The 16,882-nt window shown below is 39.0% G+C and overlaps 1 protein-coding gene across 4 annotated transcripts; it reads right to left on the bottom strand.

The window, feature by feature from the left end:
• Nucleotides 1-362: 362 nt before the first annotated feature.
• Nucleotides 363-16,323, bottom strand: LOC121964362 (uncharacterized). Of its 4 annotated transcripts, none has more exons than XM_088084581.1 (11): nucleotides 16,185-16,323; nucleotides 14,136-14,363; nucleotides 12,374-13,371; nucleotides 10,992-11,138; nucleotides 7,639-7,716; nucleotides 5,613-5,729; nucleotides 4,477-4,626; nucleotides 4,186-4,341; nucleotides 3,951-4,043; nucleotides 3,038-3,229; nucleotides 363-1,874 (listed from the first exon to the last, which is right to left on the bottom strand). In XM_088084581.1, exons 2-11 carry the CDS (start codon nucleotides 14,305-14,307, stop codon nucleotides 1,770-1,772), a joined length of 2,208 nt encoding a protein of 735 aa, XP_087940707.1. In that variant the 5' UTR covers nucleotides 14,308-14,363; nucleotides 16,185-16,323; the 3' UTR covers nucleotides 363-1,769. The 4 variants fall into 4 exon arrangements, with proteins under 4 accessions (XP_087940707.1, XP_087940706.1, XP_087940708.1 ...); XM_088084580.1 differs by having other exon boundaries at nucleotides 16,049-16,254; XM_088084582.1 differs by lacking the exon at nucleotides 16,185-16,323 and adding an exon at nucleotides 15,460-15,893.
• Between the last annotated feature and the right edge of the window lie 559 nt (nucleotides 16,324-16,882).

Below are 16,882 nucleotides of genomic sequence, written 5' to 3' on the forward strand. Positions count from 1 at the left end.
GGTGTTGAAGTTTGAGCTCCATAGCAACACTTCCTCAAGTAACTGGAAACTCAAAGCTATTTGGTGATTGGACAGTGAGGAGAAGTCATGTCATTCAACACCGACTTTTACACTACTGCTGCTTTAAACAGCTAAACTTTTTAGCTTATTTTAGCACAGCGTGTCCCACAATGTTGCCAAAAAATAGTAAAAAGGTGACAAGGAAATGGCCTGACAATTAGCTGGGAAACCTATATATTAGGCTATTAAAAATAGTGAAAAATGTTCATCAATCTATTTTAATTGTGTATTATTATGGCACAGAAATAAAAAAGACAGACAGACTGATAGATAAGCATTTTTGTAAGGTCATTTTCTTGGTCTTTTTTTTTTTTTTAAATTTTTAATGTATTTCTTGATGTTTTGATTATTTACACATAATTTACTTGTAACTTTGTTTTTATTTCTTGCCAGTTTTGGGGCTATTTTTTTGTGACTTGCTTGTCGCTTTCTCTTTATGTTTTTCTGAAAGATGTGTGGGATTTTTACTGAATTTTATGGACATTTTAGAACCACTGTGTGCATGTTTCTGTACATGAACTCCTTAAAGATTTTCCATATTGCTGTGCAGAAAATATACAAAAATTGGCAAAATGATGTTGCTTCTATCCTTAAACAAAGCAAATCCAAATGTCCTTGAGATCAAAATATTTAAGACAAGTGCATATATGAGACAATTTTTGGGGGTACTTTTTTGTCTCTCTTTGCAGTTCCTTTGCATTTTATTTGTAGTCACTATTAGTCTCTTTGACTGGCTTTGCTTAGTAATTCTTCCATGCATAAGCCTAAATTATCCTTAGACTATCCAAGAAGTCTTGCGTTTTTAAGTTAACTAACATTTAAAATATTGTTTAAAGAGCATTTTGTAATGGAAATTAAGACTGAGGGGAAAACTCCCACAACCAGCGCAATCACCAAGTATGCATGGTAATTAAGGAATACAGCATCTGTTGTTATTTGGATCAGAGTGTTTAATTCTCTTGAGCTAAAAGAAAGAAAAAGTCTCCAGTAATAAGTCCCAGAATAAGAATATAAAGCATGTAAACACTGAAGATAATTGAGAATACTTTGGAAAAACAAAAAGATGCATAAATGCAGAAAATGAAAGCAGTTATAAATATTATTTTGGTCCTTAGTGTTTCCCTCCACGAGCGCGAAAATGGCACTGTAAACAAAAACTGACTGTTCTGTACCGCTGAAGTGAGAAGACAAACAAAATGAAGACAAAGAGCTTCATAAAACAGAAACTGATAAATTCAGATTTCACATATCGTACCCGCTCCTGGCCCAAAAGGCATAATAAATGTTACTCAGATCCACTAAGTCTTACCTTTCACAAGTGTTTGTATCAGCAATCACACTGAATGAAACAGAATCTAATCACTGCCTGACCATTAGACCCATGACATCAAAAAATTAACTAAATACAATAATCTGGTCATTTTTAAATTAAGTACTAAACATCCAGCTATAAGAGGCTAAACCTCACAAGAAAAATCAGACTGTCCGACTCTCTTAAGTCTGAAATTACCGATTCACTTCAGAGAGCTGAGTCATGATCGTGTAAAATTAGCAAATAAAAGCAGATCTGTAAATGAAAAATATAAATAGACTTTATGTACACCACCATAAATATGCCGAAGAGGCAAAAAGGTGCTGCAGAAAGTGCAAAAATAATCTTCCGTCTGTGCAGTTAGTTTGCATGTTGTCAGTACAGCAGTCGTCCTCCATCACAGCGTGTGTTTGAAGGCGGTCAGAGGTTCACGTTTGTTTTGCAGATTCTGCTGCAGCTCGCTGAACAGATGGTCCCGCTCCTCAGCATCCAGCAGGATTTGCTACGCAGAAGAAGAAGAAAAGATGTCAGTCAAGTATTCATAATGAAGCTAAAATTATCGCACAAATTTCACACAGAATACTTTAAAGAAGCATTGACACTATACTGGAATTTTCAAAAATAGCAATATTTAATGCAATTTCTGATAAAACAGGGAAAAACAGATATCATGGGCATTAAATTTCAATTTTTATTTGAAAAATGAATATAACAAGACTAGAACATGACAATGAGAGAGATCAGCAGAGTGACTGTAAGTAAACATTAAAATAAGAGAGTGGGAAAATGCAGCTGGTACTGGTGTATCAAGTGTCTATTAAAACCGCTTCAAATATTCAGAATAAATATGTAGCAATGAATCGATATTTTTGGCAATACTACTGTTAGCAAACTCTGTTAATTGTTCTTTTTTTATCCCCAACTTTTCCCCTCCTGCAAGTGCTGCACTTTACTCTTTTTTAATCCATTTGTTTTTAAGTTAGAGATAGTTTAGTAATTCTCTACATTTTTTTGGAATAACCAATTTACTCTAATAAAAGCATAACCTGTGGCTGTATTGCATTATTATCTAAGGAGGCTGTTGCTAAAATCTCTGTTTTCTACTGCATATTTTTCTTGGTATAACTTTGAGAAAAACAAAAATCATACACAATCTGAAAGATCTGAAAACCTGGAGCTAGTGTTAGGGATTGTTTCACAGTTTTATTGTAAAAAATAAACTAAAAAATTGAATAAATAATAATACATTTTTATAATAACATAATAATATATTATAATAAATAATAAAATATGTTAATTTAAAAAATGGGCCACAAATAAGGGTCATTTGTTCGACTCATCAGTTTTTTTGACCAGTCATTATAGCTCTAAAGACATTAAATCATAATTTCTCTCATTTCATTTATGTATGTTTATTTAGTATTAATTTCTTTGTATGTACTAATGTTTGTACCTTTTGAACTCTTGTACCTTTTTATTTATTCTCCCTTCTGATGCTATGAGGAACTGGTGCTACAATGCTGCTTTTTGACGTTTTTTAATGAATCGATCGCGGAGTTAATATGTGTCTTTGGTCTAGAGGATACAAACTTTGATGTTAAACTACCGCTTTGATCCTTGTAAACATGCACACACCGAATATTGAGACAGTAAGAAGCACTTTACCTCGATGAGTTTGTCTCTCTTGTCCAGGCTGTCCCTCAGCTTCCTCTGCTCTCTCTCTCGGTCCTCTCTGCTCTCCTGCCAGGCTCTCTCGGCCTCCTTCTTGTCTTTCTCCTTCTCCCTCAGCTCCCGCCGCGTGTCTCTGAGCTGACCCGTCAGAGAGGACACCGTCTGGCTGTGACTCTCCTGTTGACTCTGGAGAAAAGAAAAAGGAATAGTTGTAAAGATGCTGTGTTGTCTGTGTGTCAGTTATCTTAGCTTACTTTATTTTAGCTGAGCATAAAGCCAAGTCTCTCAAAACCAACCAACTTTCAGACACCAAAGGGAACAAAATCTGCTGACCAACCCCTCAACAGCTCACAAAAAAAACAAAGTGGGATAGATTTTTCTCTTAATTTTATTTGGTAATTTATGCTGTACTTCATTCCAGCCAGGTGCAATTGTTCCATTACGACTGAACTGTGTATGTTTGTTTGCTACTAAAAACTAGGCCAGCAAATACGATTTTAATTCCCTATTGATCTTTGCATTATTTTTTGATTATAAGCTATAAAATGTAAAAAAAAAAAAAAAAAAAGGTTTTAAATGTCTAGGAGTTCAACGTATGACATCGTTAGAGGTCTTGTTTTGTTTGAAAAAAAAGTAAAATAATGAAAAACTAAAGAAAAGCTGCAAATCAAACTTGAGAAGGTGGATCCAGAAAATATCAGTAAAATGTCACTATTTTTTCTTTTAAAATGACTGAAATACATTTCTTGATTGTGAAAATGCATATTATTGATTGAGTGATTAAACAACTAATTATTTTAGCGTGAAAAGTGTAAATCACCTATAAAAGTGTTTTGTTTTCAAGAAGTTGCAGGTGAAAAAGGTAGAAAAAATATTCTCAACTCCTCTCGACATGCTAATATCTCACCTTCACCATGTCCTGGTACTCCTGCAAGGCTGTGGTGAGTTTGGTGACCTCGTCACACAAGGTGGCGCTGTTTCCCCCTCTGTCGGCCAACCCCTGACAAATAACAGGAAAATGACTTGTTGAGAGTCACAGCTTCCAAAAAAAACCCCTCTGCAGCTTTATTTTGAAGGTGGAAGATGTTAAATGATGTTTAAAGTCATCTCCCCAATCCCTAAATTACACTCTTATATGTCACCTTCATGTCTTTCTGACATTTCTCCAGCTCCTGGATCAGAGCCTCCTTCTCCTGCAGGACAGCAGCGAGGGCCCGGTCCCGATGTCTCCACACCTCCCTCTCTTTCTCTACCTCCTTCAGCAGTTGCTCCTTCTCTCCCAGAGTCACTCGCAGCTCCTGGAGCCAAAACAAAAGTGCATGTAGAGTGAACTGCGCATGGGACAAAGTACAACTGTACACAATGCCTGAGGAAGAGTGTGTGTCTGTGTGTGTTTTAAACTCCTGGTTTCTAATGTGTGTGTGTGTTTGTACGTTTATAATATCCTGGTTGCACTGCAGCACGGTGTTGAGTGTGTCCAGGTCTCTCTCTCGGTCTCTCCCAGCCTTCCTCAGCGCCTCGATCTCCTTCTCCATGCTCTTCTCCTTCTCTGTCACTTCCGAGCTCAAAGTCTGCAGAGCAGCCTGCAGATCACAAAGCAGATCATTCACATCTGATTAGACTGAAATACGTCTGGAGAGCTGAAACACTGATTCACTGATAGAGCCTGTATCACCAACTCTTTAGATATCTGAATAATCATCTAAGTCATTTTTTTAAGCAAAAAAATAGTTTTTCTGTTTGCACAGTTTTGCTGCTTTTGTCTGTTTATTATCAATGCAAAAGTGAAGACATCACTTTTGACTTTTGGAAGTTGTAACAATACATTTTTCACTATTTTCTGACATTTCACAAACTGTATGATAACTCAATGAACTGATTAATCAATAACAAAAATGAAATATAAGTAGTAAAAAAAAGGCCAGGGTCAGCGCCGTCTTCACTGCTGCAGGCATAGCTGCCAAAACGGCTACCAAAGTTTAATTTGTAATAGCAATATTAATCATTTCTATCACATAAAATCACTACTTAGCATCCATTTATTGATACAATAGCCACGCAAAATAATGCAATATTATACGGTATCATTTTTTTCCCCCACCTGTAGTTTCTGCAGCATTCACTAACTTAAATTTAAGAGTTTGAAAGACCTTTTTAATACACAGAATGCAATCTTATTATTTTTTTTTACAAGCACACCAACCAAAATATGAAAACATGTGACGACACAGCCTAGAATCAGTACTTCCTTGCAAGAAAATAATTTCTGTGTAATTTTAGCCAGAACTTTTCCACAGAGCTGGAGGAAATTGCTGACATGCTACTGTTGGACTGTTTAAACTGCCTGCAGACCTGAGGTGAAAAACAAATACCCATCACAAGACCTGCACTGCTAACACAAAAGCCTTCAGGGACAGCAGCACTGGGTCTGGTGACTATCAGCAAAAGCCCGTCTGCTCATGCCGATAACTGCTCCGCTTCAGCGAGCGGGTAGTATGTGCCATCATAAACAGGCCCAGCATGAAGCATGTTAATAATCAGGATGGAAAAGGACAGCGTCAGCTCTGACCTTGTTGACAGAGAGAGTTTCCTTCAGATTCTCCGTCAGTTTCTCAGTCAGCTTGTTGGCCAGCTCGGTGCCTGCTCCCTCCTCCTCACACAGCCTCCTGATCAGACCCATACACTCCTGCAAGACAGGAAACATCTGTCTGCTTAGATCAATATAGCCAACACACTCATCTAATACACATGTTCAGTGTGAATTTAAAGATTTAAAGGAGCAGTGCAGATAGCAACCAGCCTAAACTTCTCCCGGTTAGGATTACGTCAGTGTTTGTAGTTAAGGAGGTTTTTATCGGGAGCAAAATTATCCGCAGGGGTCTCCTCCTCTAAAAAACCAACAGACTAAGTGATTAAAACTGGTAAAACACTGAATAAAGCAATTTCACATTTAATACATCTGTTTTTGTTTTTCTTTACATTGCTTTTTGCAGAGGGGCTGATAACTACGGCGGCTGACGCAAAACATGAATGTCCCTATATAGAGCCACTGTTTGGTTTGTTCTTTCTGAGCTACTGTAGAAATATGGTCATGAACATGGCAGACTCAGTGGAGGAGGACCTGCTCCCTCTGTAGATACATATGACTCATTCTAAGGTGACAAAAACACAAAATATGTTATTTACACCAAAGAATCATACTTATTAAATTATATTATATTATATATTATTGACTTTGTTTTTTTCCCACTGTAAAGCATCTTTAAGAATTGTGAAAAACGCTCTATAAATAAAATGTATTATTATCATTATTATATTATATTATATTGGCTTATCTATTATCCCAAATACCCACAATAGAGTTGGAACCATATACGACTTTCACGGTTCAATAACCATCTCAGAAAATATTGCAGTGTCATAGTGTCACAGTATTACAGAACTAATATTATCTGTTACAATGATAAGCTTTAAGTTAAACAATTTATTAATTTTAAACATGAAACCATTTAAAAATATGTGTAAAAACTCTCCTCTTTGACAATCACTAAAATGAAGGTAATATTGGCCGCCCAGTTGCATTTGTTTTTCAATACCGTAGATAAGACCTACAGGATATAATAACAGTCAGTTTTCATATTATAGTATAAACTGGTACACCACTGCAACAGCAGTCCACACGCTGCAGGCTGGACATAAACTGATATGGATGCAAATGAGAACCAAATCTGCAGCTCCATCAAACACGCAGCCTCATTCATTACTTATCTTCTCATCCTGACACTCAAAATCTGTTCAAAATCACATGATCTGACGCCGAAGGAGGTGTGCGGAGGTGTGTGTGGAGCCGCCGGCTGGCTCCGACTCTGAGCCAGCAAGTGGGTGTATTTACTGAGGCACATTTATGTCATTGAAAAAAAACGAGAAAGTCTCTTCAGACTGTGTTAACCACAGACCTTATTTCAGGCATCTAACCAAAAATCCATTCAAAAAACCCGTTGACTTCAAGATGAGGGAACTGTGAACGCTGAAATGTTGCCACTTTTCTGGGTTTTAGGACTCATTCCTGAGTGACTCTATAAAGCAGATTATTTCTCAAATAAAACAAGTGTCTAGTGTAACATAATATAAAATCACGGGGAAAAGTGTAGCAGGGACTTTGTTTAAAAGCCACTTATTGAAAATCTTTTAAAGGGTGTAATTCATTCAAGCACTCTGTTTTAGATAAAGTTGTCTGTCCTCTTTCTGATAGGACAGTCCGGTTTGCTTTTGCCATTTAGTGATTACGTTAATCCAGAGTGACTAACAAAGAGTGCAACAGCCCAATAAAATCCTTGCTGTAAATCATCAACCTAACAAGCAGCTAAAAATAGAAGCATTCGTGATCAAAGCTTGAGAAAACATACTTCAGTGTCACTGCTACAATGCGGGCAACAGACAAAGCCGTTTTGGCGCTGCTGCTTTAAGGCCGTACAGCGACTTCAAAGACAAACAACATTCCTGTGAGCTTTGAGCCGCAGCTTCAGCAGCAGCAGCAGAAGATCCCTCTGCTGTGTGCATGACTGAGTCCTGTCTCCCCTCATCGCCTCACCCACCTGGATCAGACGCTCCCGGCTGTGCAGGGAGTGACCGAGGCCCTGCAGCAGGGAGCTGCCACCCTCCTCCCGGAGCAACTGGAGGAAAGAGGAGAACAAATGACAATGGTTTCCTTCAAAAAGTGTTTATGAAATGACTCTAGAGTATGGCTGAGTGAAGTATAATCCAGATCCTAAGGTCTGGGTTTAGGTGCTACATATGATGAAAACAGAGAAAAATGCCTTTCAGGGGATCATCAAATGTCATATTTTGTCCAACAAAACCAAATATGTTGCAAATACCTGTCCACACCCGAAAGTATGCACCACAGCTACATGCAGGCCTCAGGGAACGTGCATGCTACAACCTTGTGCAGAACACAGACCTATATATTGGTGCAGACTTTGCAAAAAATTCAAATAAACAGGCTGAAAAATCGGCTTTGTAATGTCATAGGTTTTTAACCGCTACGAAAGAAAAAAATAGCACTTTATTTCTGTCATTCAAGCTGCAATTCCACCTTCGACTAGAACGAGAACCGCTTGGTGTGGGCTGTAATAACAGAGTGGCGTTGTCCATGTTTCAAGGAAGCAAGTTGACATTATTTATTAAGTATGTTTTTACAAAACGGGTGCAGTCTCTACCTAGTTTTCTTTTTTTTACAGTAGGATTGTGACATAAGATCAAAAAAGCAGCAAATTCTCCCATTTAAGAGCCTGAAACCACCAAATGTTTGGTATTATTGCGTTAAAAATTGCTTAAATCGGTGGAGACATAACAAAAAAAAATGTCTCCACTGATTTACAGACGTCTCTCTCACAGTGTACGTCTGTGGGGAAAAGGTCTTTTTGGGCCCCAAAGCATCACATGACTGGTTTAATTCCACCAGCCCAGCACCTTTCCTGCAGGCTTGAGTTGGACAGTCGGTGGCTTTATTTGATATTTCTCCATAACTTTGTAATAACCTTCTTTGGAATCAACGGCAACACCCTAAGCAAATACGTCTGGTTTTTAGTCTCTAAATCCTCTGGAGTCTCTCTCAGACTGAAGAACGCCGGCTTCAGAGGCACGTCTGCTCTATGATTGGCTTGGTCTACACCTGAATATCTCTTTATCATTTTTCCCCCAAAAGAAAAGCAGTCACATCACTGTTTAAATGAATTTCAGTGCACACATCACCACTCAGGCAGTCTTTAACTCAGCAGTATGTTCAGTCGGTTATTAGCTGTCCTGCTTTGTTAAAAACTTTTTTTACTAATCTTTTCTTTTAAACCAATGTTTTATCATGTTTAGTAACCTTTACATAAAGTTAATAGCTCAGCAGGCTGTAATATACAACAGCTATCGGGTTATTCTTGTTTCTGTGGCTTTCACAGTCTTTTAATGTGTTTTTAATGAGGAAGTAAAGTTATAAATCAAACCAGAGCGGATACGTTCGAACATGTACTGAACACTTCTAATGTTTAAACCTGCTGCTACGTACTTCACATTAACTCTGACTGATATTAAACTCTGTGTGTTCACATGACGAGCTGAGATCAGGTCATGTGAACTCTACAAAGCAGCTGGGACGCTTTGTAATGATATTCTCTGTCATAAGACTACTGAGCCCGGGGCAAACTCCACCGGTCAGGGAGGATTCCAGAGAGAGGCCGCGTGAGTGTGTGTGTGTGTGTGTGTGTGTGTGTGTGTGTGTGTGTGTGTGTGTGTGTGTGTGTGTGTCTTTATCTGCACCTGTAAAAGAGGAAACGCTGACACACCCTTCAACAGACAACACAGTGCACCCTCCCTCCATTCCTTTCATAACGCTGTGTTTGTGCTCAGCCAACATTCACAGTGTGCTGTTTGGATGTGTGATGCAGGAGCTGCTGTATGATGCTGTGCTGTGTATAAAAAAAAAGTTTTTTCTTGGGTAAAAGAAACGAGTTTGGGAAGCAATCATCTTTGTGCGGGTTGCATCACAACTTCGTTTTCAGATTATAGTTGAGTTTATACATTTGTTTTTCCCTATTTTTCATATACTTATAACTACATGTGTTTTTATTATAATTTTATGTCGGAGTGGTTTCAAGTTTTTTAAAATTTAACAAGCAATATGAAATTATTTTAGCAGTATACTGAAAAAAAGCACAAAACTGAGTACACTTAAAGGGAAACTTTCAATTTAGCTTTGTATCAAAACAATGTAGGTGTTATGTGTGAATGAAACGTGGTAAACTTCCCTCTATTTAACCATCCCTCTTCCCCCCACGGCGAAACTCTGCCAGATGACACAAACTGATGCAAAACGCCACCAGCTGACGTGTTTTGCATCAGTTTGTATCATCTGGCGGAGTTTTGCTGGATCTCGGGCCGGTGTTTAATCTAAATGCTGTACTTTCGCATTTTCGCATTGCCCGCCATCCATGCCGCCACCGCGGATATAAAAAGTATAGAAGCAGATCAAGAGACAGACCTGCATCTCTGTGTCTCAAACTCGGACCAAAATCCGATTAAACGGTAAAATTAAACAGTGCTGATCAAATATAAATCAAGATTATGTTACTTCATTGCCTATTTCTCAATTGCTTAATATTGAGAGATTGTAAACAGGAAGTGGGCATCATACTGCTTCCTGCACAGTGAAAAATGGAGGCCAAAAACAACTGAGATCAAATGGTACATTTAGGCAGTGCTGATAAAATACAAAACCAGATTCTGTGACTGGGTTGCCTTTTTCTCGCCGACATTGTTTTCACAAACATGTTTTAGCTTACTGATCACACATAAATCACCCACCAGCGGGAGCACATCTATTGGTCTGGTGTGGTGCAGTGCATTCTGGTAGTTGTAGTTGTAGTAGTTGTTTTTTAGGACTTTTTGAGTAAAGCCTCAATTTTCTCTGCTTCCTGTGGTCATGCAGCACCAATTTCAAAAGTATTTATGTCTTTCAACTGCAGAGAAATCCTAGTTTTATTAAGGAGCCAGCTGTTTGTTACCCGTGTAAAACTTAAAGTCAACACTGACTTTACAAACTTGCGTCCTTTACATGTTAACGTCAGTTTACATGACGGACTCACAGCCACTTTACAATAGGCTTCCATCCTGTACTTAACAAACGTAATTATTTTTTACTATAACCATAAAGAATCTATTTCTAAACCCAACCCAGTAGTAGCTGCCCGGTAATGTGATGTTGGGTTGTGGTCATGTCCGGTATTTCTGTGAGATCAAGTTGCATATTTCAGTCATATCGTGCAGACCTTTGGATGGAGACAGGCTGTCTGTTTCCAGTCTTTATGCTAACTGGCTGGCAAGAAACCAAATAAACAAACTTCCCCAAAATGTTACACTACTTGTATATTCATCTAAAAAGAACAAATTGAATACTTACAGGGGCCCAATCTTCTGATCCGTTAACTTCAGTTGTTTTGCTCTTCCCCTGTTTCAGCTCGGCTTCAAGGGTCCTGATGCGAGACACAGCTCGGTCCAGCTGGCCTCGCAGGTGCCTGACAGCGTGGTGAAACCTGCCAGTTGTGCTCTGAAATGACAAAATATTTCATAGTAAACACTGGTTGTGGCATTATTTACTAAAAACACAAAAGAAAGGTGTAGATTTAATCTTACTGGACTCCTGGACCGACCTCAGTTGCTCTCGGATTAACTATTGCAGCACAGCGTGTCAATATTTACAGCTCACACAGCATCTGGTCAGAGTTCTTCCATAAACTATTGTTCAAAAGTTTGAAATCTCCTGCCACAAAAGCTTGGCTCCAGTCAGGTGTCTGAGGGATCTACTCTATATTTTTGAATAGGTTTCCACAGAAAATCCTCTTTAAAAATAAATTGTATTTTGTATGAAGGGTTTATTTTGTACATGAGATCAAAACAATGGTTCAATCAGACTGACAAAAGAAAGATGCAAATATGAAAAAAAATCCCTCTGAGCAACAGTTGAATATGAAAAGAAGAAATCAGCAGTCACTGGTTAAAAAAATGGGAAAAAAACTGAATACTTATCTTAAAATGTGTGCAAATATAACTAAGAACAGGTTTCTGTTTCAGCGTCAAGTGAACAAAAATGCCTTCAGCAAGGTGGAATTAACAGGCAACTTTTTGCTTTAGCAAAGCTATTCTTCAAACTTCATAAAAGACATAAAATGTTTATTGAGGATCTGGGGGGGACATTTGGTGTTTAAATTATACTCTAAAATATTTATTGAAATAACCATTATTGAAGGAAAAGTCATAAAAATAACAGCTGATACAAAACTTTTGAGTGGTGTTGTACACATAGTACATTTCCAGAGTTGTGCCCAACTCTGAATTGTGTCAGTCGAAACAGATTTGGCTGTTCAACATGAATATTTGACAATTTGTTTTGTTCTGCTAATGGTAGATCGGATATGCACAACAACTTTTTTTTGCTGACACTAGATATCAAACAAAAGTCAGAAAAATCCACTACTTCTAAGCAGAAGAGAGTAGATGATGCAATTGCGGAGGTATACGCACCAGAGTCTCTTCCTCCTCTGTGATGCTGCATCACGCACACTGCTGCTTGTCACAAAGAGTATCACATAAGTCAAGAGCACTCACTCTGCAGCAAAATCTGGGAACCAAAACATTCCCAGAACCATATTGCGCTCGACTTGAAGCAATCTCTGTCAACTGAGGGTCTCCGAGTGATGATTCAAATCTCCGACTTTAGAGTCTTTACAAGCCTTACTTACACTTCAGTAGTCAATGTTATCAGGCAGGAATGAAAACACTCACCTCTCGATGAAGTGGCATGAACTCGTCCCTCAGCTCTGACAGGACATCCTCGTCCTCTCCATCCATGTCACCCCCTCCGTTCTCCACACTCCCAAAGTTCAGCACCCTGTTCACAGAGGGCGACGCCATCTCGCCAACTTTCCCTGAGTACTTCCTGCCCAGAACTGGGATCCTACTCCCTGATGGCGAGCTCACCGGCTTCCCTTCGATACTTCTCAGCTCCCTCAGCACAAAGTTGGCCGACTGAATGCTCGGTGAGTCAAACGGGTCATCAAGAGAGTCCAGAGACTGAATGGACTCAGTGCGGGAGGACGCCTGTAAGGAGAGAGTGGACCCCGCTCGTGAGGACGGGGTGGAGTTGATGGACGGCACCCTCTGCCAGTGGAGGGGCATGCTCTGGGATTTGTCCCGCGACAACGCCAATGGGGAGAAGGGCTGGAAAGGCAAGTGGCGAGGTACCCCACAAACAGACTCATAATCCGAGTCTGCCACCCGCAAGGAATCACAGCCTTCGCATCCTTTGCCCTTTCTGCATCTTTTCCCCGTTCTTATAAAATACGGGCACGTGTCCCACTTCTCAGACCAGCACTCGTACTCTGAGAGTGCCATGTTCTCTCTGAGCATCTCCCTGTAGCCCTCCTTCTCCGCCTCTGTGTCGTCCTCGCTGGTGCTGCCTCTGCTCTGGATCTCCCGCGGGTGCCTCTGATGGTAGCTTTGGCGGACCCACTGCCTGATCTTGTCCCTCTCCTGCGTCAGCTTCTGGAGCCTCTCGGACGACAGCACCCTCACTCTGGCAATCACCGCGTCGAACTTGAACACCCGCTCGAGGACGCACACGCATTTGCCACACACAAACTCTCCCTGCCCGTTTCCTCGGGGCACAGACTGCCCCAGGATGTGAGTCAACACCGAGAGCAGATCCATGCCTTTGGACGGGGAGCTCAGGGACAACTGGGACTTGGAGAGAGACACAGAGGAACCCAGCGACAATGTGCTGCCTGTGAAGAGTAAAAAAAAAACAAAAAACAAAACGCTTCAAACTGTGATTTTTGAACTCTGGAAAACTAAAGGGATTAAGATCGTAGGAGATTTATTTCAAGGAAAAAATACAATGACGTTTTCAGTTACAACAAACTTTTAATTCACCAAAGGGACATTCATTTGGCTACTACCAAATTTGCTTTTTTATCACATAACTAACTTTTCCATTATCTGATATTCTGAATTGCAGTGCTACAGAATAATTTTTACCGGATCAAAAAAGCCGTAATCATTTAATTTCTGCTTTTTACACACTCCCATATTCTGGCTATTCACCATGTTTGGACAATATTCAGTGAGAGAGAAGGAATTGAACGATGCATAAGTGGAGGATGACTTGAAAGAAGTGGTGAATTGTGTTAAAACTGTGAAAGCGATACATTTTTTAAAATCGTGATTAATAGCAGAATTTCTATAGTTAATCTGGATTAATCTCATTTTTAATCGCATGTTTTCAGTTACATTATTTTTTATTAAAAATAAGGTTTGAAGTCCGTAACGACAAAGTATAGCAATTTAAACCAGATTGATTTTGGAAAAAGAAACGCATAACATAATTACATTTTAATTAAAGCATAATTACATTTGACTTGTATTATCTGTTTGAGTCTATTACATGTTGACAGGGTTTTTATTGATGTTATGGAAAATAATAAAAGTATCATTAAAAAAAAAAAATCTCTGTAATCAAATGTTTTATTTCTTTAGTCTCCAGACTCACCCCAGGGGCTGCTCTGTGAGGACCGGGACAGGCTTCCTCCTCTCAGGGACTCTGTCGGGGTCTGCGGCTGACTGGTCCTCTTGTTTTGGCCTCCAAACAGCCATCGCCTTTGGTTTCCCTGGAGAGCTCTGCCACATATTCGGCACAAGTCATGTTTACCTCTGGAGGACATCGCGGACAGAGGGTTGACACTGTCCCCCTTGTTGTCGGACAGATGTTGGAAATCTTCTGTAAATTAAAGCAGAAAAACAGGGATGCATTTACAGGGAGTCAGGAACCCACAAGAGGTCACAACGTGATGTTTTGAGCACCACACAGAGACACTAACTTGGTGTATTTAGGCCTCCAAAATAACTTAAACTAAACAATATAAGTCAAGAATTTTATCATCATAATGCCAAAGCATAATGAAAATGCAACTGTGCCATCCTGAGTGGTGTGTACTAAGTGGGAGAAAATAAAAATTTCCCATGTATTTAACCCTCTGAAGCCTGAGCAAAATTTACTTGATTTCTTTTAAAAAAACATGGGAAAAAGGCAACAAAAGAAGAAATGATAGAAAAATTAGCAAGAAATTGGTATAAAAGTACATTACAATGAATTGTAAAAAGATAAATAAAAAAACATTGAAAGACAGAAAGATAAAAAACAAGGAAATGACAGAAAAAGTGTTGTAATTACAATAATTATAAATACAAGGCTTTGTTTTTGTCTATTTTTTTCCTTGACATTTTCCCCTAGCTTTTTAAAAAATATTTTCTAAATCTTCCAATTTCTCAAAACTTGTTGAACATTTATATTACCAAATTTCTCATCGCCTTTTTGCCATATTTTTGAAAGAAATCAAACCAATTTGCTTAGGGTTCAAATGTTTAACCCTTTGCAACCTGGATCAACATCACTTTCCTTATACAATGTTCAGTTGCCTTTCACAAGTACATTAAAACTTTGAACCCTGAGCAAATTGATTTGTCTTTCAAGAAGACAAACAATAAAGACAACAAGCAACTTGGCAAGAATTATCCCACAAATGGCAAGAAATTAGTTTTTATTTTTTTAAAGCTAGGGAAAATGTAAAAAAAAAAAACAACAAATAAACTATATTCTTATATATCCAAATTTATTTGACAGAATTATTATTTATTTATTTTTAACCTTTATTTGCTTTTTTGTGGATAGTTTCTTAATTTAAGCCAACATAACGTTGGCAGTGACGTTTAGTATTATAAATAAAAATAAACGCTTTATTTTCCGCTTCTCTTCGCATTAAAACCGGTCAGAAAAAAAGTTTACAGGCACATCTTACCCACCCAGTTTGACATACTTAGTGTCTCCCTGTTGCTTTGATTTGTTATGTTGTCTCATTTCTTCCCTGCGTGGATGTTTTGGCCGCTTTCTCGCAGCTCACAGCTGCTGGGTGTTTGCAGTAGCTTCCCACAGGGCGAGACACGTCGACCTTGAGCCACGCTGACAGCGAGTTCAGTCAGACTGATGAATGAAACTTTCTCTACACACATGAAGCTTTCCGCCGCTCACAAGTCAAATATGAGACGCTTCAATCATTTAAAGCAAGGAACTCCACTTTGACGCACGGCTTTAACATGAAAATATGCTTTTTGGACGCGGATAACGTGGTTAATTGCCTATATTCACGACATTTGAGCGTATAAATAAAGGCTGTTTTCTATTTTTCCGGGATCCAGACAGCATGCGACATGTTTCCAAAGGGAAACTCCTCATCATCCAGAGGGAAACAGTTGGATATCGTGTATCTGACTATTTTAAGCCACTGAAGTGCAGCGATTCAACGTGAAAGTAACGTCAGCGCGTGAGCTCTCACCGCCCTCTGTCTAACAAAACACACACACACACACACACACACACACACACACGAAGTATTTTTAAAGTCTTACGTTTGAGTCCTTCGGGATTCAGGCGCTGGTAAAAGTTTAAAGTCCGACTCGCGAGCAGGAAATCGTCATTGTCGTCTCAAAATAAACGAGGCGAAGTCACATTAAAGAAGTAAAGTTTCTTCAACCAAAATCTCACCCGGTAGCAGAGCAGGAGCCGCGTTGCACCACACCGGAGCAGCAGAGGAAAAGAGGTGGGTGTTACCTTGCTTGCGTCATCGGTCATACCTGTTTAGAGCAGCGCGAGCGCAGGGAGGAGGTCTGCAAACACTGGCTGGGAGGACGGCCACACAGTAGGGGAGACCGGGTCATGTTGTTCCACCTCACTGCACAGCAGAATATTTATGTAACAAGTATTTCACTGCTGGAAAGATGTCCTATTAACCCTTGGGGACTGTTTTGCGCATTTTTGTGCACTTTTCATTCTTCATTTTTTGATAATTTTGGCTGTGTTCATGCATTTGGTATAATTTCAAGCTCAGCTCCTACAATAAGTCTATAATACACAGCATAAACAAATTTTATACATTAATTCTATTAAGTGCCAAAAATGCGCCACTGAAACCCATTCAAACTGCAATTTTTGATCCCAAAGTATAAAACATGCATTGTATTATTTTTTGGTGTCATTCTGGGCTTTTATTTTGGAATTTGTAATTTTTACTGCTTTGCACCTGATGACATCATTTTTTACCATATTTGGCATATGGTGAATATACATGCTATTTCAGGTGCACTGTCACAAACAATATTGCTGCAAATCACTGACACATCTCAGGCTGTGATAATAATAATAATAATAATAATAATAATAATAATTATTATTATTATTATATA

Source organism: Plectropomus leopardus, chromosome 11 (genome assembly GCF_026936395.1).
Source record: "Plectropomus leopardus strain MGB_pleo_1.0 chromosome 11, ASM2693639v1, whole genome shotgun sequence".
In the NCBI taxonomy this organism is placed as follows: Eukaryota; Metazoa; Chordata; class Actinopteri; order Perciformes; family Serranidae; genus Plectropomus; species Plectropomus leopardus.